Raw genomic sequence first — 27,080 nt, forward strand, 5'->3', positions numbered from 1 at the left:
AGAGACAGTGAATGGGTAAATAGGATAAACAAAATTCATCAGAAATAACAAAGTGATTCTTATGTTTGAATAGTAATTTGATTTCTATTTCTAGATTTGACTACTTATCAAGAGAAGAATATAGATGAGTTAATGTGCTTGTTCACACCAGAAGCATGGAGGAGCATGCAAAGGAACCAAAACAGTATTTTGCTGGGAAGAATTAGCAACTGCCTTACCTTATGGGAATGATGTTTGAGAACAGTAGGAGAAATCTTATGATCTGAAGATACCAACGGCCAGCAAAGTGCTGAAGGGCTACCATGACAAGTGAGACTACCACAAGAGCACCAAACAGAATCTTGGTAAGACAGTTCACTTCCAAATCAAAGAGACCAATCTAAAGAAATGAAATAAAGACATTTCAAACACACAAGAGATGATATTAGCTCAATGTAACATTCACAAATGGAATGAACTTCCATACCCATTCTCCACTATTCAACTTCTTTTTTAAAGCGTGGAAAACATATTTAAATTTATAAGCAATATTGCTGCCAGATTATTAAATAAGGCTTTCATCCTCTGGAAGTTAAGCCATGCATGAAGAAGTGTGAGAAACGAGAAATAAGCATGAGGAAACTCATGCTGCCAAAAGTTGCAAACTATGTACTATGTAAACATCCCTGCACCTTGTCTTAGCTTTGCTATAATAGAAGAATGCAGAAAAATAAGCCCTCCTATTCTAACTGGGACTATTATAACCATATAAAATGACAACTTTATCCATCATAAAAACCTGAGAAGACACATGCGCAATAGGAACAAAACAACAAGGAAAAAGGTTCTGCTTTAGTAGCTACCTTAAATCACAGGCTGGAAGATACGAGTCAGTGTTCCTTCAATGTTGTCCCTATAGTGTGTATGTAAGGCATTTAGAAGAATTTTCTTTAAAAACTTAACTTTTTGCCCCTTTTTATTTATTGTAAGACTGCTTCCTTACCATACCTTGCTTCTTGGGTTTGAGGTATTCATGACACTGCGCAATTCCCTTCCAGTGTAGAGGACAACTCCCACAACAGTACCTAAACAAAACAGAGCATGCATGAGTCAAAGAAAAACCATATCAGTTTGTCTTCTCTATAAAAATACTTGTTAAATCCAAAGGCTTGCTCGTTAGAAAGGACTTCCTGTGGTTTAATTTCAGGGACAGTAGCAATCAGAAATCAAAAAAGCTGGTACCTGAAATATAAAACCTATGAAAACAAAACTTTGAACAGAAGACATCCTACAAAAACTCAGTAGGTCTTCAACAACTCTGCCCAAATGCTTGTGCTTGAGGTAGCATCAAACTGCATCAACTAATGTGCAGGGAAAGAGGAGTCTACTGCTTTGCTCTCTTGACTTTCCCTGACCTCCCTTTGATGTCAGTTGTCTCTCCCACTATAAATAGAAGTTGCTAAGGATGGAGGATTTTTTGGATTTCCTATCACCACTGCTTAGGTTTGGGAAAGATTGCCTTACAGCAGATAGTGGTCCATAACTGTGTGTCAAAATTATATCAGCGTTCTTCACTAGAGTTCTCAATTGGTGAAGGTTGCCATAATCACTGATGAATTCCAACAGCTTTCAAAGACAGGATTACCTTATTTTTAAAATCTACAATTTACTTCAAGTATTTGCCTAATTGCTGCTCCCACGAGAAAGGGAATCATATAAGCTCCTGCCTTACTGTAACAGATGGAGCTGCTGGAATCCTATCAGTGTATTTTAATGCCATGTCCCACAGTTGCTAAAGAGCTGAGAACAACAAAGTTCTCCCTTTCCTTCTTGCAGAAACATGCAGTTTAGCACCATAAATTACTGGGTTTCTACAGATTTCTCTAAAAGACTTTGCAAATAGACAAAGAGGAAACTATCTACCATCAAGAGTTTAAAAACTGGTATTACTGAAGTCTAATTTTTTACTTGAAAATTTTAGCAATCTGTAAAATTGAAGAAAATTAACAGTGAAAACACATCACTGCTGCAAATATATTGCTATCTTATACTCTGCTATTTTCCTGTTCCATTAAGTAAAACTTGTTCAAAAGAGGTGCTTTCTAAAAATATGCTGGGAAACATTCCATTAAACAAAACAAACAAACAAACAAAAAAACAAAAACAAAAAAAACCCCCAAAAAAACCACCTCAAAAAAACCCCAACACAACAACATATCACTGGAGCCAGATGGCAGGTGGTGGCAAGATCATCAAAATTCAAATCAGCAGATGGCACAGCTACTCCAAATCTACTGCAAGCAGTCAGATCCATTCCTGCTACAGCAGATGGAGAAAGCCACATAGCTCTGCTTCCTCTTACAAGCAAAGGCTGCCCCAGTGAGATGGCATCAGCACAACTTGACAGCTTCCACTTACAGAAGAAAAATAATATCCCCATTTTTTCCTAACAGAAATAACCCACAACATGCCATTTATTATTGCCACAGGAGAAACGAAACTGAGTGTAATACTGATCAAGTTAAAATGAGGGCAAAAACCTGTCAAGACTAGAAAACAGCTTGAAGGCACACTGGTATGCATAAAAAGTATTTCTAGTTATTTTCTGGCCATTCAAAACACACTTAACTGCATAAACCACTTGAAATGATGAAAATGTTTGCAAATGTTATTCCTAATAACTGAAATCAAAGATGTCTATCTAAAGATAACTGTTTATACCCAGAAGGGAGCACTGGATTCAAACAGTAAGTACATTTGGGCAGAGGAGAGGTCGTTGTACACCTTGATACAGACACCAAGACCACTCAGAGTTTCTAAACTGAGCTGAAGGAGTGACCAGGCAGAGTAGAGCATGCCCTGGGCTCTCCTTTAGGGCAAAATGTTTGTACCCACGTGTACAGAAGAGGAAGAGCTTTTACCCTCAGCAGGCACCAGCTGTGCACGTGCTGATGGCAGAAAAGCATTTCCCTGACTTTACTAGGACAATTTACTGTTACATCTCATGTGTTAGCCTCAGCCATGGCAGTGTGAGAGCACTCCAAGAGCTGGTAGAAATTAAAGCTTTGATACAAGAGGTAAGAAAGCCCCCACCCCAAAAAGGGTGCTGTGGGGAGAGTAGCCATACAGGACACAGGAAAAGCAGCTTTCCATTTCTCCATCTGCTTTGTTCAAAAGTGCCAATTCTGCACTCAAAAGTTCAGTGATTCAGAAAAAATATTTTGAAGTTTATCTTCTTTCACCTTATTATCAATCCCATGTACACCCAGGTACTGCACTGTGAAGTCTCTCCATTCAACGACTTTAATTCCAGAACAGAATTTCACTTTTCTCCAGCTACCCTGCAAACCTTGCAAGCACACTGGACAAGAGATGAACAAGGCTTTTACTTTGACAAGCCTCTACAAGAGGCCATTGATTAGTCTCAGGCCTTAAGAGTTTATCATATATAGAAACCAAAATCTGTCAGAGAATTTATTTTTTGCACTTTGAAACTAAGATGAACTCAATGGAAGCACTTACCTGGAAATCTTTCATCTTAGCTTCTGTTACCAGAATCTATTTGACACCATTTCTGTTACAGATTAGGATGTCAACACGGAGAGCAATTAAGTGCTATTCTGGTCCTGGATGCTAAAGAAGTGCCCAAAGGCCACTCCAATTCTTTCTCATCTAGGAATGGCCAAGAGGCAATTAGATGTCAGCTCAGCTCCCCAAAGGTGTTAGGACAAGTGGGAAACCTCATCCCAACTGCTAATTTCTCCAGCTGACAGAGATTATTAGTCTATTACAAAAAGACCTTTAAAAATTGTTAACATATTTCCTTAAAAAAAAAAAAAAAAAAAATCACACGCTTCCATCTTACCTGATGCAATCACTGTGCTGGCCCAGAGGGTGTTTTCTATGCTTAAACTTTCATTCACTGGAGGGTCACTGTCCTCCTACAAGAGGATAAAAACAAACTTTTCAGTAGTGTGCAAGCCTAGTGGACAAGACTTACACAGAAGTGTTCAGAAAGTGATGCTGAGTGGGTTGGTAGATGCTGGGAGCATTGGTAGATGGCTTCTTGATAAGATGGAAGATTTTCATAAACCCAGGTAAAGATCTGACTGGGTTAAGAACACGAAAACTTCGTTTTCCATGGAGCAGAAGGGTTGGGATAAAAAAAAATCTATTAAGATACCTCTGTCTGCTGAAGGTCCCTGGGAACCATAAATGAGAAAGGGATTTGTCAGCAGCTCTCTGGGGATTACAGGAAAATGTTACCTCACTTGGTTATAGCATTTTTCCTGCTACTGTAAGATCTCATTGAGAACCTGTTTGGACTGCTCAGGAATGCCTGGAGAGTAGTCTGATGTGCACCAGGGAACAGTTACAAAAAAGCATGATTCCTCTTAGGCACCAAAAGAGTAAGGTTCTTAATCCCAAACAGTGTATGACATTGTCTCTAAGTCAAAGCTTCAATAATTTCTGCTTGAGATTCATTTCATGCATTTGATGAAGAAAATTAAAAAAAAAAAAAAAAAAAAAGGAATAGCAGGAGAGATTTTTTTATCTCTCCTGAAAAACTCTGGCATTCTGGTAGCATTCAGCACATTTCAAAAACAAACACTATATATATGATGTCAAGCATATGTCAGCAAGACTCACCCTTGTGAAGGTCCCCACAAAATTGTGTATATCAATATTGGGTTCTTCTGCATATATGTAGGAACGGATTTGCAGTAGGTCCTATAAAAGACAAGTTTTGGCAGACAGGCAATTCCATTTTAATAATGTACAAATGTTTCTACAAAAATACTTTAAGCAAGAGTTACTTATCAAGTTAAGATAATTACTAAATTATATTACTTAGTGGAGCCCAACTGTCTATGAGAACACACAACTCTTGTATCAGCTTCACTGAGAGTATTTCTTGAACTGATACCTGAGACACTCCTGGGAGTTAGATGCTGGTGCCCCATAAAAGCAATTTCAGCTAAGCTAGGCTAAAAACCAGCCTAAGACACTTATTACCTCATAGAAAATAAGGTTTGGACTAGTCGTCTAAGACAACTAAGAACTCCCTGTCAGTCAGTATTTAGTTCAAGATGCCAATGTCACTAGGAACAGTTCTGTGGTGACAAGAAGATATGTCAATTCTGCTCAGTGTTTTCACTGCTGCCTTGCTTCAAAGCCTTTGTATAAAACACAAACAAGCAAACAAAAACTTTATGCACTCTTTACAAACAGAACACAAAGAAAACAGGTGCTTGGATTCCACCTTTTTTGTTTGTTTATTTTTAAACCACATGGACTACTTCAGATAGAGATTTTGGGAAACACTGTTTGATGAAGGTTCTGTGCTTACATCAGATCATACAGTGGAGCTTCCATGGTGACACTCTCTCCTTTCATAAAGGCAAGCAAACAAAACTTAACTGCCTCTGAAGCCATTTCATGAAAATGGATGGACTGTGCCCTAAAAATACTGTAGGTGCAAGGAATAAAAAGGAGCATTTGAGAAGTACCACCAACAAAGGTATCTATTCTGCAGTAAGTCAGTTACTGCAATGGTCTCCGGAGAAGAAAAAGAAAATAGGAGCATCCCACCATTAGCCACATCCTGCTGCAAGATCATTCTCTAGCTGCCAACCCCAGCGCCTACCTGCACAGCTTTGCAGTGACATCAAAGCTTCACCTTACCTGAAATTTTGCCTGGAGCTCAGGAAGAGCTGGCTCACCCTTACATTCTTTGTTGCCAAAGCTAATCTGTAGCTTGCAATGAGCCCTGTGCAGAACAATGCTGTAGTAACCTGTTTCTCAAAACAGCCCATTAACTGAAGCACCTGAACATTTTTCAGGCAGAGCAGATAACATGTGTTTACCAAGTAGAATATTTTGTAGGAAGGCAGCTTACAGAAGCAGTTGGCAGTCTCTGAGTGCAGGTAACAGGCAGCCTCAATTTCCAGTCTGTCTCCCCATCCAGCTGGTCAGTGCGAAGGAAGCAAGACCCTGTGGATTTTCAACACCAGTCAGTGCTCTTTCCAGATCTGTCTTCATACAACTATAACTCATGAAATGAGCAATGTTTCTAGGACACTATTCTATCTTTGGAAACTGATTTCAGGTAATATTTGTTAATTATGTTGGAATTATATTCTTGTGCCACGCATTCATTTCATTCCATCAGTCCAGAATACAGAGAGACTCTGCACTGTATCTTTAAGACATTTGAAATGTTCTCATTTGTCTTTATGTTTTTTGATGCTTCTGATCAAATGCTTCCTTATCCCACACTTAGCAAAACAAACCTGAACAGCAAGAAAAATTATTTATATCTATAATGCAAACCAGTGTGTAATGTGATTCATTTACCCTTGATTCAATTATCTAAGTTCTTTGATTAGAAAACATAAATACAGTATAACAGCCTGAAAAGTGGTGGTCTGTAAAAGCATTTGAATTCTCTGTCTCTCTAAAATTTTACTATTATTTAGTTCTTTCACATTTCCAAAGATATTTTTCTCTAAACAACCAGTGAAAGGTTAATGGCCATTTTGACAATTGGTTCCAGATGTTTACCATTCTTCTCTGATGTCCTCAGGAAGATCATGTCAGCAGGGACCCGCTGGTTCTGTTAGGAGAAGAAAGGCCATTATTGTGCATACAGCCCTGCACGCGTGTGCAGCCGCCTTCCACAGCCCCACCGTGACAAGCAAAGGGGGTGTGGAGGAGAAGGAGGATTTCTTTGTCAAACTGAAGCTTGGTATTGAGTTTGCTTTGAATCCTAAACCCGCTTCCCTGCAGAATTCCAAGCACAGAATAATAACTGGTGCCAGCTCCCACTGACCAGACCCACCAACAGCTAGGTTTACAAAAGATACAGGGAGTAACTCTAGAAGTATGAAGAAATTTTAAACTAATGCTGGTTTCCTTTCAAGAAGTCCCATGCTAGGAGAAAGAATATATTTGGAATCCACTGCTACCTTTTTTTTGTTTTTGTTTTTTTCTTTTGTACTGAATATTTTCATTCGAATAGTTTTAGAGGACATAGCTGCTTGCTTGTGAAAAAGGAGACAGAGGAGAGGGCAGAGGAGAGTGAGAGAAACTCTGAAAAGTGGCTGAATATTATAAATGGTGTTCCAACACTTGATATTCTGAGCCTACCATAAACCAAATGTGACTTCAAAATACCTCATCTTCTATAGTCTAGCAAAAAAGTACTTTACAAAGAAAAGATAAACGCAAAGGCTAACCTTTTCAACAATGATGAGGTCGCCTACTTGTATATTAGAGCTCTTCACCTTCACAGTCCCTGCAAAGGAAAGGTATCAGTGCATTAGAGCAGCAGCAGGAGAGGGGGTTTGTGGGTGCTGTGTGATGCTCCCTACCTCTTTTCCTTCCACTTCATTATTCTAAGGAAAATGGGTAATGGTTCTTCCACAAGAACTAGACAACACTGCCCTACAAAGACCTACCAAACCTACTGCTCCCACTGGCTAAACAAATGGGCTTCAACTTGTGAAGAGGGCTGAAAGTCTCCTGTCTCACAGCTCCAGGCCTCAGCACTAGAGTGAAAAACCCTGGTCACTGTCCAGTGACAACTCTGAAACAAGCACTAGAACATTTTCATACCAGTTAACACACGAACTTGAAAATGCTTTTGGTGTCAGGCAGACATTACAGCAAGAGCTGAAAAATTACAGTATGCAACTGTCAACTTGTGACTCTCCTACCGAGGTGGCTGAAAATTTAAAGCTCAACTCCCAAGCCAAGAGCTGCAAGCCACAAGTAAAATGGGCCCATCTTAAAAACCAGGCTCATTTCCTTCCATATCACAGCTCTTATATCTGGTTCAGCTTTAGCACCTCTACTCCCACAGACACAGCTTCAACAAGCCCTGCAGAGTACAGGTCCTACAGAAAACGCCTAAATATTTATTTCTTTGCAACTGCCAAACATTTCCCAGTTGCTTTAAAACAGGGGATTAATTTAACAATTGGATAGTAATTTCAAATCATTAGCCAGCTCTAGATTTGGCTTCTCAGACTAACTAGTGATTTATAATCAGTTAATTTGAACCCTGCCTCTATGTGTCTGTCTGTTGTATTTCAACAAAAGCCTCTTTAATCTGCTGTGATTCGAGTGGAAGTGGGGGAGGCACCTGGAGCTCACCCTGGCATGGACAACACTCCTACTGTACCTCAAAATTCATGTGCTAACTGGCCAGATATCAGCTGCTCAGGGGGAATGGAGAAGGGGGAAGGGAGGGGAATAGAAATTAGCACAAAGCACAAAGGTCACTAGGATTTTACTACTGGCAGTCCCTTCATTAGCATCCTTCTCAGGATATGCTTCAGTGTTTCTGCTCCAAATTAACAATGAAAGCCATTCTGGGCTCCTGGCAGCCTGCTGCTTTGGTGACACACTGTGTGCTTAACATGCTTCATCACTGCTGCTAATAAATGCAGACTTCCTTACATGCTGTAATTATTCCTACAAATTATAAGCAGTCATGGCCCATTTCACAAATATCTCATAGGTCTTTCACAGATTCTGGGTTTGGCCTTGCAAGATTTTTAGTTAAAAAAAAAAAAAAAAAAAAAAAAAAAAGGGTAAACAAAACGAATGCTGGGCTAAAGACATCTCTGCCGGGGCAGGAAGCATGCCGGGGATTAAGAGTCCATTACGCAGAGGCTTGAAAAGAAAAGCTGCACTCCAAGAGGATCCAAAAAAGCATCCCTGGCAGTCTTCTGTATGGGCTATACAAAGTTAGGTACTATGACACTAAAAGGGTCTGACAGATAACATCTCTTCCTCCCCTTTAAATACGGTTATTCATGAAATGACAAAAAGTGCTTTTGAATATACTCCTGTGTAAAGGAGAAGAAAAAAAAAAAAAAAAGCCTGTGATATCTCCCCCCCACAGGCACAGCAATTCCTAAAAAACGTTTAAAGCACTTGGAAGGAGAGGTGGATTTATATAACCACATTTTAGGTATTTCTCCTGAAGGTCACAAAGATTTATTTGGTGACTATCAGTATAGGAAGCGCGACCTACAGGGTTCAAGAATGGAAATTTATTTCTGTAGTTATTTCCTTAATTATGCAAATTCACACCAGAAAAGAAAAATGAGTGCCTGAACAAAGTTACACCAAGGTAATTTCCTATCATTATGCATATAAAAAGGCTTTTTGCACCATCATTCTGAAAACGGTATCATCTGCTTTAAATTTTTTCCTATATGAGAAAAATCAAAGCAGCTGGAGCAGATTTGTCTTGTTCAATAACCCTCCCAACCCAAGCTGTTTTAAGGTCAACAAAAGGACCTTTCTAACCAATACACATTTTTATAACTCCTGTATAAATGAGATGCCCTTTTAGGTAGCAAAGCTAATTCTGCTTTTCCAGCCATAGTCCTGGCCTCTCATGGATGACATCTCTGCAGTATGTACCATATGTGCTGCTAAGAAGGCGTGGGACCAGATGTTTTCTTTGACTCAGGACTCCTGTAGCACAACTTAGTTGAATTAGTTTTATTTTGATCTTGGGAATTCTGTAATTTCTTTTTCCTTTTGTGGGGAAACTACCTCCTAAACATTAAATGTTTTCTCATGCATGCTAAAGAAACTAGCTAATAATACAACTGCTTCATTTACCAATATTGCTCAACTATTACAGTATTTTTGTAATAGTAAGTTATTGCTTTTACAAATGCTTTTAGAAGTGCTTCCCCTGAATACATGTTTATTTAGCACTTACAGTGCTCCCAGTTTCTATTTTCTGAAGTTTATGAGAATATGTCACTGATTAACACAATCTTAAAAAGCAATTTATAGTCCTGATACGTTATTTTTTTAAATAATTTCTTAAAATAGGATTGATATTTGTTTCATTCCTCCCTGTGTCCTGGTTATTTTTTTTTAAGATAAAAAAAATTTAAACACAATAAAAATAACTTCAGGTATGGTCTTTGGAATTATCACCAAATCTTCAGTGTGATGGATGTACCATAAAGCAGAGTATTTAAAGTATGAAATAAATTAGTCAAGAGAGTTGCCTTTTTTTGTACTACATGACAACTTATAGCAAGATTTCACAATAGAACTGCAGAGCTTCACTAAGGAACTTATCAAAACACCTTATTTGGAATTCTAAACTAAGCCAGAGATTTATTAAAATAATCAAATGCATTAAAAAAAAAAAAGTTGTTTGGATGTACTGAACCAAACTTTTGGCTTTTGCAGCCTTATGCTGCATAAACTGTGGAGCAGGACTCAGAGGGTTTGGGAAAATATTGTTTTTATATGGCTGGTAAATGCCAATGATCTGTATCTTAAGTAGCACTCCTCAGTAGGAGGTCTTTTCCCATTTCTTTCTGTGGAGTTTCTCTCCATTATGCAGTGTTACCCGGGGAGGGGGGGAGAGAAGAAAAACAAACCAAGAATTTGCAAGCGCAGTTCCAGCTTTCTATCAAGCAGAAAGTCAGCACACAGACTTCTGAACACAGGCAGTCTTGTAGGTTTATGAATAGGGGATTGAAATTTGATTATTTTTTATTACAGTCCAAACAACTGCCCTTTAAATGGAGAGCTATCTATTAAAAAAAAAAAAAAAAAAAAAAAAAGTGCTTTCCAGAAGTCTGCTGGTTTTATCATTTTGGAACATAAATGGATCATATAGTAGAAAAAAGGTGAAAGGTTCAAGGTGGAGTTTTTTTTACTGTTATGTCAAATAAAGGAACTCAGCAAATGCACTACTATCCACTCTTCCTTACACTGCCCTCCAAAAAGATTAGTCCCTGGAATTTAGCAGCCATATTCAAAATAAAACATGATCCAAAGAGGATTCTCTCTTTTTCTCTACAAAGCAAGCAGCTTAGTGAATCTTAAAAAGCTTAACGCGAAGAGTGCATGAAAGAAGTTTCTCATACAGGAGCAAAGCTGCAAATCCAAAATACCCCCCAGGAGTGGGAGAGCAGGCTGGGGGAGAGCTGGAGAGCTCCCAGCTGGTGGCAGGAGCTGTGCCTCTGCCCAGGACTCCAGGAACCGTGCACAAAGAGGCCACGAGAATCCCGATTTGGGAAAGCACTTCAATCTGTGCTTACTTCAAACCCTATTTAAAACTGCACATAAGGATGTACTTGTATTGTGAAGTTGTGCATTAGGACCCTCCTGCACTGCCCCTTCTCAGTACAGGGCTGTGCCAATATCCTAAAGCATGAATCATAACATTTCACCCTCCAAAAATGAAACAGCCTTGTAAATAGTCCCAGGTAAATCCTACCCAGGGCTTTCTCAGCTACACTGAAAGCAAGTGGATGAGCTGTTCACAAAATATTTTGATACTTGCTGCTTCTACTTATCACCTGATGAGGGCTTTCTTGAAAGGCTGCCTACTTTGCCTACTTTTTTAACTGTTCTAATAGATACAATAAAACAAACCAAACACCCTTGCACCTCCCAGCCATGGTGGCCTCACAAAGTACTTCCTTGCTCCTAGGTGATTCTCAGAGGTGCTAAGCTTTTAATCAGAGAAAAAGTTGATGTTCAGATCTCCTGAAAAGCTTGAGTAATGAGATTCAGTGAGAGACAGAAAATCACTCTTCTCCCCAAACCACAAGACAATCATAAATAATTTTCTGTGTTTTTCCTATGCCAAACCTACACTACTAGAAAGTCCCGTTCCTGTTTCTGCACCAAATTTGTGTTAAATAAAGTAACTTAAGATTTTGAGATAGTGCCCAGCTGCCAATCCTCCTTGGTTTCTTTCACAAAATTAGAAAAGTTAAAGGACTGGGGGGAGGGAAATCATTCATGGGAAACGTAATAGCAATATGAAAAGAACTAAAGGAGAGGTCAGGCCCCTTATAGATCTTTGAATAGAATCCAGAAGGCAACTCTTTTATATCTTTAAATAGATGTAGTACACCCCTGTTGGATGAGGCTTTTGTTGGTTGCCAAGCATTTTAAGTGTTATAGTAAGAACATGTTATTAAAAGAGGATTTAATATTCAGAAATTCAAACTCCCTAGGTTTGGATATCCTCATAATTCCCAGCACGTGAAATATATAGAGAGAGCCTTAACCAATTACTTTTTAAAAGCAGTCTTATTTTTTTAAAGGGAAATTGTTGGAAGTAGCATATTTTTACTACACCTAGTTCATTGCATTTTAATTCAGGGGTGTGAATTTTTGTAACAAAGAAACTGGGGGGGAAAAAAAAAAAAAAAGCTTAAATTCAGTTCATTCTCTTTTTAAAAACAAAACCCTGGCCTCACCATCATTGTGATGGTATTAGGAATAGCTCCTTGGTGAGGCAACATTAGATTTTTCAAACCAGAATTTAAATGCCTTTGTACTGCCCAGCTGTAAACAATGGTCTGAGCCAGGGATATGACACAGCTGAGCTGCAGCCTGTGCTTACTTACAAATGAGGTCTCCAAATTCCTCAGAGTTGGAGGAAGGGGGCTAAAGATGACGTAGATAAAAATATACAATATTGCCAATATTGCAAAATTACATCAGTTGCTGCTAACAAAAATGCACAAAAATGTGATAACTTATCACAGAGTTTCTTTTAGGCAAAGGACTTGCACGATGTAAGTCACTTTCTGATACATCCCAGAAAAAACTATGAAACTCAACTGGTATTGCATGTTCAGTAAGTGATGGAACACCTCAGGATGTTGAGCAAGTTACCTTAAATTTAACACATTCAGGTACAAGCTCCTTCAGTACACACAGTAGTTCCACTTAGCTACAATTTGCAGCACCTGTGCTGAAAGGGTCTCCAGTCCTAGACACTAGAACACTGTGTAACTACACCCTCATTATTGGAATGTACCTCTGCATAACCTTCTTCTGACAATTTTCCAGACCTAGAGTTAATTCTTCTAGTATAGTGCGCAGCTTTTGCACACAATCTGCTTATGTGGATCCTCCTCCCTCTTTTAACCACACTTTTGTGGTTTCAATTAAATAATATAAATTAGTGGCTCATGAGGAATCTGTCTTACATGTGACTCTCTTACCGACAGCATGAACAAGCAACAAACACTTGCAAAGGGAAGACAGATAGCATCATTACCAAAACTGGAAGAAAAACAACAAAAAAACCCCAAAGAACACATCACATCTACTATAGCTCCATTCTTGTTTTCTTCCTACTATTCTGTTTGCTGTATTTGCCCCTCCCTCCTTTCATCCGTGCAACATTAAGGAGCATTTCTCTCACGTCACAGTTTTACAGGAAGGAAAACACATTTCCCTTCTGGAAACATCTACATCCATAACCTAAGGTGATTCAAATCCAGTTTCATTTTCTCTGGTAACTCCAATCCACCAACAATGGGCAGTAATTGGGAAAGTAGTTTTGGCCTATTCTGGGGTCAGGAGCAAGTGAGGTTTAAAAATATCAATATCAGCTGCCTGTTAGTCCTGCTCTGGCTGCTTCTGGCTGTAGTGAACTCCCAGCACACCACACAGACAGGTCCTGAGTGTGTAAACGAACTGACTGCCCACCTCCCGTGCCATGAGTCACTGAGATAAGGCTCCGAAGTTATCTGATGCAATTAAAACACACACACACACACACACACACACACACACACACACACACACACAAACACCGTGTTTTAACTATTCATCTCCCAGGGAAAAACTCCACAAATCCCAGCATATCCAGCAGCCAGGCAAGGATCACGGAGACGAGATGCCACCCGCACCCCCAAGGCCTCCGCAACAGCAGGAGCAATGGAGTGGCCACGAAGCCACGTGCCTGCGAGGCCATAATCCCCTCCCCATTCCTTGAACTCTGCTTCTCTGACTGTCAGCGGGGTTTGATTGAGTTGCAACCCCTGGCGCTGCCGCAGCCGTGCCAGGATGCAGCGGGTGCGCTCCTGGAGCCACCGGGCTGACCTCTCGCTGTGAGCTTGCTGTAGATCTGCGAGTTCACTTCCTTGTCGCGCATGTAACATCTGATCTCCTCCGCGGCCTCTCGGATGACGGTAACAGCGAGCACAAATCCCTAAAAGGAGCATAAGAGGGAAAACAGAATGGATGAAAAGGTCAGGAAAAATCACATCTGCCTCCAATAAGAACAGTATTTACCAGTACCAGTGCCAACAATCTGCATTTCCTTATTCTATTGCCTCTCACTGAATCATTATGGTGATGCTACACCCCTCAACAGCAAACTGACAACTAACACACTTGTTGCTTAAAAAAAACACCCATGGTTGTTTCTCGGGTTGTGTCTGTGAAGTATTTTGCCGGTAACCCCCAAGCAAATCTTTGCAGAGTTTAGCTGAAGAGTGTAAATAATGTATTTCATCTCACTTCACATGTGAGTAACCAAGAGTGAGAGGGGTTACACCCAAGTCCAACATGACAGATCTCTCCATGTGCTCTCCACCACAGGGCCAAAGTTAGCCCATCTCATCAGGAAGATTTTATTCAGAAATCTGTACTGAAACTTCATATAACCCTTTTCTGCACACAGAGATATATAATACATGTGTATTCATGTGTCTGCTACACATACTCAGCCTACACACTAAGCAATCTAAACACACAAATGTGAAATACCCACAGTATAATTACACATTTGTCACACTAGGGCTTCCGTCCTATTTTTCTATTAATATGAGCAGTCATTTCCTTTCCTCTTGCCATGAGGAAATTGCCCACATTACATCCTTCACTATATATATTTTAAAAAATAAATTAATTAATGGAAAACAATTACTTATGCAGTCATTTTTTAATGAGACACTATACAGCTCAGACTCACTAGACAGTTAAAACACTCCACCTCAATTTCAGAAGAAAAATTGACTTTTTCCAGCCTGCATTCTTGAAAATTGCAACCATGTACCCATTACCTCTATAAGAAACTTTTTTCTTTTAAAAAGGGGCAGGGTGATGGTAGAAATTAAGGGTTACAAGAAGAACACATGAAAATGTCTGTAAATCCCCACTTACCCAATCAGAAAATTTTGCCAGTGGGTTGCTATTTCCAGTTTTAAGTAACTTCATTTTTAGCAAGAATGGCTGAGCACACACCTCCAAAAACTGTGTGTCTGTGTTAAACTGGGTACAATGAACTTGTCAACCTAAACTTCACCACCACCTCAGGGAAGTCTTGCTGTGGAGCACTGCTAACACAGCCCAACACAATAACAATTCAGATTCTCACATACTTTTTTTAACAATGAAAAATTATGAATAATGACTTAAGAGCTACTGACCTGCTAAGACTGCAGGAGAGCAGCTTGTTTAATTACTAAAATATTAAGGCACACTTTACCTGCTAGCTCTTACAAGCCTATAATAAAACTAAATAGCCCCTATGTGCCAAAATGGATGACCTGAATTAGTTAATATAAAAGTCTTGAAATGTGATGCAGTATGTTTCTGCAGTATTTAAAAATACAGGCACATGAAGAGACCCAAGGATGGGCAAGTAATTTTTTTTTTAATGCTGGTATTAAATTCTGTATCTATAATATATAAAGTAAGAAAATCATATTTTCAGAGAAGCATTTCCTCCCCTAAGAATTCAGGACCAAAACCCTAGTTGTTTTTGCACCACTGTGGAAGATCTCTCATTCCCATACCTAACAAATCAAGACAGGAATGAGCATTTCTATTTACAAGTTGAATTCACGCTCTGAGCTAGAAATTCCCATCTGCTTTTCAAACTAAAATAAAAAAGCATCAGTTCTTTTCAACTTATATTTCAGCTATTTCAAGAGTCTTCAAATAATAGCCCAAAAATATTCCCACATGTGCTGACTCACTGTGTCATTCCATCCCCAACACTCACATTAAAAGCCAGTAATGAACCTCTCTTTTCCTGCTTTCTGGCAGCTTATATGCCAAATTCTAATTGCTCACCTGCACAGACAAGTCACAACTGCCTATGCAAAACCCAGAAAGAGAGATTTTCTGTGTGCACATATACTTTTTAGGACTGGGTCTTAGGACACTTGTGTTAAGATTCATACAGCAAATGCAATGCAGCACACACTCAAGAGAGAATTCAGCTGCATCAGACATCAACACAAACAGAAATTTAGCACCAATGGTTCACAGCTGCCTCTTCACTTCCTTCTGGCTTTTACTAGAGATTTCACTGTACTGAAAGTCTAAAAAGCACAAAAAATTTCCTTTGCTCTTCTCCTTATTAACCTTAATAGAGTAAAAAATTTCTGCCACCATCATTTCTTAACTCAGTGCACATGTAGTGTCTTAGAAAGACCCTTGTGCTTTCTTAATCAACTTCCAGTTGGTTTTGTGACATTTCTTTCAAGTAAAAAGGACATGTATCCTTAGAGATTTAAAAAAATCAGGGACACGAGTTAAACCAACCTAAGTTTGAAGACAGCTCTGCTTTGAGCAAGCAGTTGGACAACACACTCCTCAGAACCAAAATTATTCAACAATATGATGAGCTGAAGTGCAGTGGAGAAGTTAGTCACATAGGAAAAGAAATAGTAGTTCTACTGGGATTTAAAATAAAAAAAGGTACCTATATTTAAGTATTTAAGCAACCGTAACTGGCTCATGCTGTGCATTTTAGTGATTTAAGAAGCCCATTCTATGCAATTATTTCTCTTTCTGTCCTTTGACAGCACTGGAGTTTCTGCTTCAAAACCTAATTATTATTGGTTTTCTTTGATCACAAGTGAAACATGTGGCTATCAAAAGAAAAGGCAAATAGCTTACAGGAAAAAAAAAGACTATCTGCACCTTGAGTGAGTGTGAGTATGTCTCTGTATATTTATTTTTATATGTGGGAGGTTTGTAGAGGGAAGGTTCTCAGTTTTTTCATTTGTTTTTTACAATGTGGTTAAACTATGAAGCAGCCTGTTGACCTATCCCAAGGCCACAGGTCAGACTGTTTGGCAGGGGAACATAATTTGCCATCATTGTGCATCTGGCCACTCATTAAGGTCACTTTTGAAAGGTGCCCTTTTGTCCTTCACTACAGTTGCCAGGCTGGTCCAGGCTTCTGCAAGCATGGATCAACCCAGGAGGGTGCAATACCCCATGCACACCCTCCATGAGCACCATAATGCTGTGAACAGCACACATGTTGCCCGGTCTCCAGTAATTTTCTTAGGTTATTCACAAAGTCCTACTTCCCTTGCAGTCACCATGGCCAGTGACACAAGCTCTTTCCCTGGTACACAAGTTGGAGGCACAGTCCTCTCACATCCCCATCCCACCTTTACAAATAAGCCTTAAGGCCAGAATAAGCATCTATGCTACAACATGTACAGAGCAGGCCTGAAGAAGTAAGCCAACAAAATTATAAAAAACCTGACAGAAAAGGTAACACAAAAAAATTGTGTCAAACACTAAAACTACCTTCAATAAAAAAAAAAACCTTAAATTACCTACCAGAGGAACCCAGTACGTGTAAAGTGCACCAAGCCTCATTTCAACGACAAATTGAGAGCTGGCCAAAAGCAAGAAATAAAGGTTGAAGAAGTATTTGAACTGGTTGAACAACACCTGGAAAAAAAAAATTAAAAAAAGGAGATAGAGATTAACAGAGTTCAGAAGTTATGCATATTGTACTAGCCACCAGAAACATTTTTGCATGTTCTTCTAGTGTTTACATGCTAACTTAGAGCAGTCTTAAAGTAGTCTTGGACACTCAGTAGAGATTGTGTCTTGTTTGTTGCTGCGCTAAGGCAGCCTTTGCAGAAGGCCCAAACACAACCCAAACAATAATTATTTTCTCCAGCTTCCGGTTCTGCACCTGTCTACTGTAAAACCACTGAAATTGGAGAAAGCATTGGAAAGGGATGATGAAAAGAGACTTTTTTTCACACTTACCCCAGGGAGAAATGTAAAAAAGTTGTACTTCTGATTGTTGATCACATTGCGAGGGTACCTCTGGTCTCTCTTCTCTGGATGGCCGAGCCAAACAGTACGAGGCCTTGGGTCTCTCCTCCCACAGCATCTTAAGCACTCACAACACCTATAGAAGGGAACATTAATTAAATTAATGAGTTAACTTTAATACATTCCTATGACTCACCCACTCGTTACTCTATTAAATATCATCACTATTCAACTACCCAGCCCAATGATTACTTTTTGCATGCCAGTTTTTCAAAACTTGTTCAAAATAAATAAAATATAAACACATTAGCACGCTGACTTATTTTTTTCCTTTTTCAACTCAGGCTTACGCTAAAAGCCATGTATTTGATGTAATCTCTGTCATTTGCTAGAAGTTACATGGAAATCCAGGAAAGCCCCGTAACCTTCACTGAAGCGGATTTGGTTACTAAAGGATTCCTTTTTGTCTCTAGGGTAGATACTTAAAACCCAGGCTGTAAAATGTGAGCTGAGCTGCTGTGAGAACCTACACAAACCACAAGCACACAACAGGGCACCAAGGGTCCCCTCAGCAGCCCCGGCCTTGCCAATGCCCCGGCGTCTCCCTGCTAGTGCTGGGGAGCTCTGGAATCACCAGAGTCAATAAATAAATCCCAACAATGGCATCTGGTGCCTATATTTGAAACCACCCAAGTTGAAATCTCCTCCAGCACACAGCCGGGTGTCACATGCAACAAACCCAGGTTCTGTGTTTGGGAAACCACTGCGCAGCCTACAAATGGCTAAACGCTGCTTTTCTCACCTGAAAGACCTGTGGGTCAGGCAACAGAAAAGCTTATTCTCTAGGAAAACTTGGAAGGATTAACACACAACTCGTTAAGCAATGATAACACCAGAGAATCGTGACTTTCCTTCCACAGGCTGGAGCCCATCCAGCACAGCCCTCAGCCACCTCAGCCTGCCCGCCATGGGCTTCAGAGGCCTCCGTTCCCCTCAGAAGGGAGTCACCAACTACAACTACCCTTCTTTTTTCCTTTGTAGCTGTAGTTGTAACCTGTCTGGTAGACGGGGGGCGAACAGGAGACCTTCCAGACAGATCTTCCTCTTGTCTGTCCTCTGCCTGATTCTCCGAGTCTAAGGCCTCATATCTGTTCTCTAAGGGCACCTGCGGAGATGGTGGGGTCAGGAGGGGATTCTTTTGCCTCTCCAATGAGGGACCTGTTTCCATTCCCTCCCATCCACTTGGTTTGCTCCAACTGCCTGATGGCAGGAGGGGCAGGGCTTCACCGTCTCCTTCTGGACTTCTTTTAGGTTAGAAAGGGTGTGACTCCAACAGTCAATTTCCCTTTCACTGTCCCTAATACTTCTTAGTCTCTCTACCTCCTCCTTGAACTCTGCCACCAGGCACAGCAAGTCATTCACCTGCTCACATCACACACAGACCCCACTCGCACCGTCCTCTGGTGCTAACACGATGCTCAGACACTCTACACAGCCAGAGGTCTGAACAGCCATGTCCCTCTTCAGGGGTCCCGTCTGTGTGGACACACCCTGCGTCTTAACAGCACCAAGTATTGCTTTTTTAGAGACCATTGCTCCTTCAAGAGAGCTGGGAGGTGCCTGTGCCCCTCCTGCTTGCCCTGCCTGCGCAAACTGCCTCACTAACTGCTGTGCCACGTTCCTGTTTGCCAGCTCCTGTTCGCCGCTCTCCAGGTCACTGGCGCTCCCCGCAGCCCTTTCTATCCCTTTGGGCTGGGTGCCACCCCCTTATCAGCTGATTGATTGGCCTCACCTGAGACCACCAGCAGAAGGTGGGGCAGCTCTTTGCAGCCCTTTGTATCCCTCTGAGTGGGGCTGGGTGCCGCCCCCTTATCAGCTGATGCCAGAAAACTTCAGAGAAGCTAGAAAACTAGACAAAGGTTTTTGCATATCAAATTGCTTTGACATTATTAGATTTAATGAAGAGTGGGAGATAAGCCCTGAAAAGGTGTATTTTCTCTAGTGTGTGCTCAAAAGCAACCCAAGCCTTAAGTGTAAAGGTGCCAGCCAAACACAGGAGGTTTTCTCAATCATAGTATCTTTCAGACCAAAATGCTGACAAGACAGAGCACTTCAAAACACCCACACATCAGTACTGAAGAAGCATGAAATCACAAGATTTAGATGCTGCCAAATGCCTCTTACCAGCTCCATGTAAGACAAGCTCACAATCCCCAAACCAGAGTGCTTGGTTAGGTCCCTTCATTTCAATAGCAACTCCACTGCTTTCACCTACACACATTTATCACTGACTATGCAGCAATCAACTTTATCAAAGCCTCTGCAGTTATTTGGCTTGCAAACTGTTCATTTACTGAAGAAGAGAAAATTAAGTGAATGTGGGAAAATCTGACAGAAAGAAACACAGAGAATAACGTGAACATTTCAGAATGACCACCTACATCAAATTATTAGAATAAAATAAATTGAGATGCTTTACTGTTCAAGTATATACAAGAGCCAGACTCCACAGACTTGAAGAACCATTACTGCCATCTCTGCTAATTTTAGACAGGGACATTGCCTGTTATTTTGTATTTGCTACCTTTCTAAGACACCAACAGATCTTCCATCTTTGATTATTCCCTAGTTGGTACCGTGAAACCATAATTAACATAAGTACCCTAAAAGTAACCCACCTCAAAAAGTTACTTTCACCACTGAAGCTACCAATTTTATGTCAAATCTACAAACTGTTTTTCTTGTTAAGTAAAACTGAATAGATATTTCTTTCCCACACAGTTGTTTAATACCCACATCTGAAAAGCAGTTACCAATGAGACACTAAGTAAAGTTGGTGTTAAATATTCAAATTCATTAACTCTATTTCATGAGTATATTTTATTAGTGTGATACCTTTTAATTGCAGGGGGTTTTTTTGTGCTTGCAGATAAAAACTGCAGACAAATAGTCCCTTGTATCCCAAATATATTTAAGTGGAAAGTACTGAAAATGGTGGTATTTGGATCACAATAGAAAATAGATACCTGCACAGCATGCTTCCCAGTTACAGAGCAAGTCAGTCTCTCCTGGTTATCAGACATCTGAAACCAAAGTTACCTTTGTTTATTCTTTAGGCTGAACCTCTTTTAGGGATTGTACTCAACAGCAAAGATACCTAAACACCTATATCATTATATTTACAATAGGATAAACCTCAAATAGGTTACTACTATAGTTTAATAAATTCCCCATGCTTTTTTTTTTTTTTTAATTACAAAGTAAAATTCATCAATATGGTCCAGAGAACTTTACAAATATCTGTGGAGATCAATACCTAAATCTCCAAAGCAGACTCCTGGACATTTTAATAAGTTAAATGACTTATGTAAATGGCAAATTAACCCCACAAACTAAGCAGCATGTTTTACCTTAGGAAAACTGTGCTCTGCCAACTGTTTACATACAATTACGTTGCTGTTAGTCTTTCCCAAATGACCAGAAATACACTAACTCTGAATGCTAACACCTAGCACTGCAACACTGCTTATGATCATGTGGTTCTAAATGAAATGGCAGCCTCCAATACTGGCAGCACCTACAGAGACAGGGAACTAAAAGGCAATTGCACAAAAGTGAAATTACCCAAAATTTAGCACACATTCTGCAATTAAAGCCATGACCTCTCTCAGCTTTCACATGACAAAGAGGGAAGAAGTTGCTGGAATAATCTGAATTTACAAATGCCGTGTTTTTATAAGGTTTGAAAACCAATGTAAAAATAATGCAGTTCCAAGTACAAGAAAGGGCAGGGAGAGAATACACTGTGTAAAAATAAGTTTTGTAAAATTCTTGCTTGTCTAGAATCAGAGTTTTTGCAAGCCCTTGAATTACAGGGAAAGCAAACTGAAAGTCTAATTAGACAAACAAAAACTTCCTGCTTAGCGAGTTTTTAAAAGTGATTATCAGTAGGATCAATGCTAAAGTAAAGAATATCCAGCATTTCTATCAAGAAGTGTCCTACGCAGCCGTTTAGCACAAGGTTTCTACGCAATATAAAGGAATTTGTTTAAAAAAAAAAAAAAAAAAAAAAGAAAGAAAAAAAGTACAACCAATGAACACAATACTACAACCAGGAATAACAGAGTCACACATTGCAACACTTCAACTGAGGTTTATCAGCACTCAGGAATCCCATGACATCATTGTCTTAGTCTCCTCTGGAGCGTGTAGTGCTGAGCAATTAACTCATACCCCCACGGCTGTAGAACCTGAAAAATCAGCAAAAGCTGATCTTAACCCCCTAATCCATCCTAAGATCCCTAAAGAGTTTTTGTTACAAAGGCAACTAGTCAATCCTAGTGCTGGCATTCAGCTCACCTGCTCTGTGACCTTGGGTTCTCCTCTTGCTCCTCAACTCCCCCCTGCATGCTGCCTGTGCCTTGCCAGGCAGGTAGAGAGCAGAAACCCACAATCCAACCCCTGTCTTGTGAAAAGGTAAAGCTGTGACAGTTCTCTTGGCACACTCACTGCGCAAGTGCCAGCTCATGGCTTGTGGGAATAAGTTAACAAAGGAGCTTTTGGTAAAAACACAGACATTTCTAAAGCACAGAACCACGTGTTCTCTCTCATAGGCAGCCATTCATTACTGCCCCCCCAAGGATATTCCATTGCCATAATTTTAGTTTTTAAAATTTTTCAATGATGTCTTAAACTTCACTGATGAAGAATACATTACTAAGCTCGTTAGTTCTGCTTTGAAATCCTCTATGTGACATCTGTGATCTTTACAGAGTACTTTACACAAGGAGGAGTGGCTGCGATGGAAGATCGTGTTTTAATAGACTAAAGATAGGTTTCATTGACCTGCCCAGGGTCATGTGCAGACAGGACAGTTTCACTGCTTGAGCCTTTCCTGTCTTACATGTGCCAACGCTGCAATGTGAGTAAACACTGATCTCCACAGCCACTTTTATTACTGCACCAGGTTGAGTTGGCACAACACATGGTGCAAACCCGGTGAATGCCTGGCACTGCATGGCTGCTACACACTCACAGAAGCCAAAGCAAAAGCCCCTAGAACTGCCAAGGACTTGTACTGTGAGGAGAGATGGTCATGCTTACAGTGCAAAGTCCTGAGTCGTGGCACTGAACGTCTGATTTGAGATGCCCATGTGCTGTGAAAACACAACTCATGCTCAGAGCAAAAGGGAAAGACAATGCAGAATGATGGGTGGTGAATGTAACAAGGAGCATTTCAGACAGTATCATATTCCTGTTCCTTTCAAAACAAAACAAAACACAAAATTCACCACCACATAAAAAACCCACCGAAATCACAACCACTCAAAAGCATGTCTTTCAATGTGAACTGTACCCAAAACTTTGAATGCTGTAAGTGATGTGGCTATTAATCTGCCACAGGAATCAGGGATCTATATGAATAGGGAAGATGGTGAAGAGCACAAAATCTACTGTGTACTTCACTTGGGATGATATTTGTTTACAAAAACACATTCTTAGTGATGATACAAGAAGCAGTAATATGACAGATTGATTGTGAAATGCCAGATGAACTGCCATTACCAAGAAGCAGTTTTTATTTATAAATCCATCGTTTGATGGAGGAGTATTTGACAGAGCTAATGAAAAATGTTTTCACAGGCATTTTTCATGTAAAAGAAACCTAATGGAAAAAAGCGTCACATATGTGTAATATTGGGGTAGTATTTGTCAAATTAGACCTGAAGTTAATAAACATATTTAATCACTTCTACAACGCACACATTTCTCAAATTATGTTTCCACATTTCTCACAGGCTGTGTCCTCAAGTTCTTCCCACCTTTAATATACAAACCAACCTTTCACATTTCATTATTTTAAAAGCATGTAAATAATTTTACACTGATAAAAAAAAAATACCAAAACCAACAAAACAAAAAGCCCAAGCAACAAAACCCAGAGCCATACATGACCACCAAGCCTCTTTCTGCAGCTTCACACGATTTAAACACTCCCCTGTCTCAGGCCTTTCAACAGCACAGCCAGGGAGGCTCAGGATGGGACAAGAAGCACGGATATTCCTGCAGCCCACCTTTCCCTATCCAAGTGCTGTGGTGCAAAACAGCTCAGCTGTGGGAAACCAGCCCAGCTCTGCACGCGCCGAAGTACACCCACAGGTAGGCAGACAGAAGGCAGGAGCTCCCATCTCTCTCTGTTGACTTTGAAATGGAATTTGCCATTTTAAATAGAGCCAGAGTACACATGCACATACAATGGAATGGCTGCATGAAATATCACTGGAAAGCTCCTCCTTCCCTGTCTCATTCCCCATTCTTCCCTCCACATTTCTGGATCAAGGCCTTCCTACATTGCAGAGGCATGAGCACAGCACTTTGCTGGTTTCAAAAAAAATGCCTTGAACGATTGTGGACTGAGACCACAAGCTATTTAGGGAAAAACTCATGTCATGCACTGAATGAAGCATCTGGGGTGCCTCAGGAACTTGCAGCTCCCTCCCCAGCAGAGCTCAGCTCCTGGGAAGCAGACTCACCATCCTGCTGACAGTCCTGCTGCAGCTAATGCTATCCTTCCCTCCTAATTGGCACATATCTCATAGTGGTTTTCAGAGTGCTGCAAAGTATTTGGAAGAATATGTCTGAATTCAAGGCATACCGCTGCAGAAATCAGAGCTTAGCCTTTGATTGCAGCAAGGAAGGTAGACATTAAAGTTATGCTCAGAAATAGATAACCATTTCTCCCACGTGGTTTCTCTTCGACACAGTTCTCAGCTGCCTGTACCATCACTCATCTCTGCAAGGCTACCGTGCAAGTTTCTCCCCAGCTGCTCTTCAAAGTATGCTAGAGGCTGAGGCTGTAATGAAAGCTTCACTTGGATGACACCTGCCCTTTGCTGCCCACATGAGAGTTACATGTTTCTTTTCTGTGAAGTCATTCAGTACATGAAATCAAATCTGTTCCATGCCCCAGAAGACCCCATAGACAGAAATCTGGAACAAACTTACCCCAACTGGCATGAGAATACCCCCCCACAGTAAAATCAGCAGGCAGTCTATGTAAAGGTGAAGTCTTTCAAGACTTGCATATCCCTGGGTTTTCATATGTACCAAGGAAAATGACCTGGAAGTACTATGTTTGGATTTTTCTCAGAGGAAACAGAAGAAAGAAGGTCTTGATTTTGGCTTAAAATCCCCAGGACTTTCTTCTGGATGTGACATCAGGGCCTCTCCCTGACTTATTTGATTTCCTTAGTTTATAATATCAGTTTGGATTTGCTTGACCTCCGTGTTTTGCTATCCACAGTATCATTAAATCAGATTACTGATAAATGAGGGCAATTTCTGTTAGACACTACTAACCACATCATAATACCCAAGAGGGTCTTGATGGAGATTAGAGAACTTTAGGAAGATAAATCGCTCAAAAAGCTTTGAGAAATTTCTCAGGCATCCACCTCTCCCTGATCCCTTTAAATCACATCACCAAAGAGAAGGCCACAGTGGCTGCACCTTGTGGAATTTGCCCAGTGATGCATGTTACACAGGCACTGGGGAATTACTTGCTGCATCACACACACCTCCCAGCTCAGTGTCAACTGGCAGTAATATTGCAACACCAATTCTTAGAAACAATGTGGATACTAAGGAATAATTCATTCTGTTAATGAACCAACTATAAACAATTTCAGTTCAGAGGAATCTGAATCAAAACTATCAAAGACATAACAAACTTTTCCCTTTGTTTGTTACAGCCAGGTAACTTGGATACCCTGTACACCTCACTGTGTAAAAATCAACCTGTCTGGATAGTGGTACAATTTCCTACTGAAACAGTACTAAAAGGATAATTTTTCTTATTTAATTTCCTTCATGGGGACACCAGTATACATACACAAAACCTCCATTAGGAACACAGCCCCTCCTGAGGATACTGCACTGCTTTAACTGATAGAGTTAAACAGAGCATTCTGCGTTTAGACACAGACCTTTGTTACAGACCTACAAACACCATTTCTGGTCCAAACCTACTCCTCAGCAAAGGCCAAGGAGCGGCCGGTAAATCCTGCAGCCCCACGCCCGGTGCAGCATCGGGGATGGCAAAGAGGAGGGCGGCAGGGCCGGTGTCCAGCAGCCGGTGACACGGCTGCCTCTCGCCCGGGGCGTCTGCTGCCCCACTTCTCCGGGCCGGGCCCGGCGACCATCAGCCGCGTTCGCCACTTCCCAGGCACCTCTTTGTCTGGAAGGCTCTAATGGAGCAGGCGATGAGAATAAGGGCCGCCATGGGATGATGTTTTCCCGACGCAAGGGGCTGATGGCTGTCCCCGCTCGCCGCGCAGCACCGCCCGGCAGGATCCTGCCCTGCGCCCGGGCGTGCCACGGCAATGGCGTCAGGAGCAACCTGTCAGCGACAGCCTGCCCGCCGCCTCACCCCTCCTCCTCCTCCCGGGCTCGGACCGCGGCCGCGCAGCGCTGGGCAACGCGGTTGCCGCCTGCGCTCCGCCAGCCGCGGGCATCCCGCAGAGGCTCCGTCGCGGGACCGAACCGCCGGCCCACCAGGCCAAGAGCCCGGGGGTCGCGCTGCCCGCTCCCCGCAAAGCAGGCGGCGGCTGGAAGAGGAGCTGGGCCCCAGGCCCCGGACCCGCGGCAGCTGCCGCCCCGCGGAGCAGCTCACCCGCTGCGGTGCTTGCTGTCCATCCGCTTCTTCTGCCGGACCGGCTGCAGCGGGATGTTGTCGGTCATGGCCGCGGCTTGCGGGGAGGAGTGGGGCGGGATGCGCTTCCCAGCAGCGCCTCGGTCCGGCCCGCCGCCGTCTGGCGGCTCCTCCGAGGAGGCCGGGCTCGGCGCCGCCGGGATCCCAGCACGCAGGTGCTGCGTCCGCTCCGCCCGCCCCGGTGCGCTCCGCCCTTCTGTCCCGGTTCGCTTATTGCTCCTCGCCCGCTCCAAACCCCTCCACCTGCGCCAGAACGCCCGAGCCGGTTCGGCACTGCAGGGCTGGATCGGGTCAGCCGCGCCCCGGGCAGCCCCGCCCCGCCCAGCCCAGCCCTGACACCTGCTCCGCCTGTAGCCCCGCACCTGAGGAGCCAGACCACCGAGTCATGCCAGGCTGCTAGCTCGCCCCTTCCTCTCCGTGTCCCACGCACCCCTCCTCATTTCCCACTCGCGTCACTCTCTGGGCTCGACACTGCCACAGCAGCACCATTGGCCTTCGACACCCGTGGCCTCCTGTGTTTCCTCAGGTGTGAGGCCCACACCACATCCCT

The 27,080-nt window shown here is 41.7% G+C and overlaps 1 protein-coding gene across 1 annotated transcript in view; it reads right to left on the reverse strand.

Annotated features, from left to right (window-relative positions):
• ATP9A (ATPase phospholipid transporting 9A (putative)) overlaps nucleotides 1-26,827 on the reverse strand; it is a 57,121-nt gene extending 30,294 nt beyond the window's left edge. The window contains exons 1-11 of the mRNA XM_030462997.1: nucleotides 26,492-26,827; nucleotides 17,812-17,956; nucleotides 17,371-17,484; nucleotides 13,882-13,990; nucleotides 7,218-7,276; nucleotides 6,544-6,595; nucleotides 5,879-5,973; nucleotides 4,630-4,710; nucleotides 3,845-3,920; nucleotides 988-1,064; nucleotides 219-379 (exon numbers count right to left, since the gene is read on the reverse strand). Coding sequence (XP_030318857.1) covers nucleotides 219-379; nucleotides 988-1,064; nucleotides 3,845-3,920; nucleotides 4,630-4,710; nucleotides 5,879-5,973; nucleotides 6,544-6,595; nucleotides 7,218-7,276; nucleotides 13,882-13,990; nucleotides 17,371-17,484; nucleotides 17,812-17,956; nucleotides 26,492-26,559 — 1,037 coding nt within the window. The 5' untranslated portion in view covers nucleotides 26,560-26,827. The remainder of the gene's footprint in view (nucleotides 1-218; nucleotides 380-987; nucleotides 1,065-3,844; nucleotides 3,921-4,629; nucleotides 4,711-5,878; nucleotides 5,974-6,543; nucleotides 6,596-7,217; nucleotides 7,277-13,881; nucleotides 13,991-17,370; nucleotides 17,485-17,811; nucleotides 17,957-26,491) is intronic.
• Between the last annotated feature and the right edge of the window lie 253 nt (nucleotides 26,828-27,080).

This window comes from Calypte anna, chromosome 20 (genome assembly GCF_003957555.1).
Source record: "Calypte anna isolate BGI_N300 chromosome 20, bCalAnn1_v1.p, whole genome shotgun sequence".
In the NCBI taxonomy this organism is placed as follows: domain Eukaryota; kingdom Metazoa; phylum Chordata; class Aves; order Apodiformes; family Trochilidae; genus Calypte; species Calypte anna.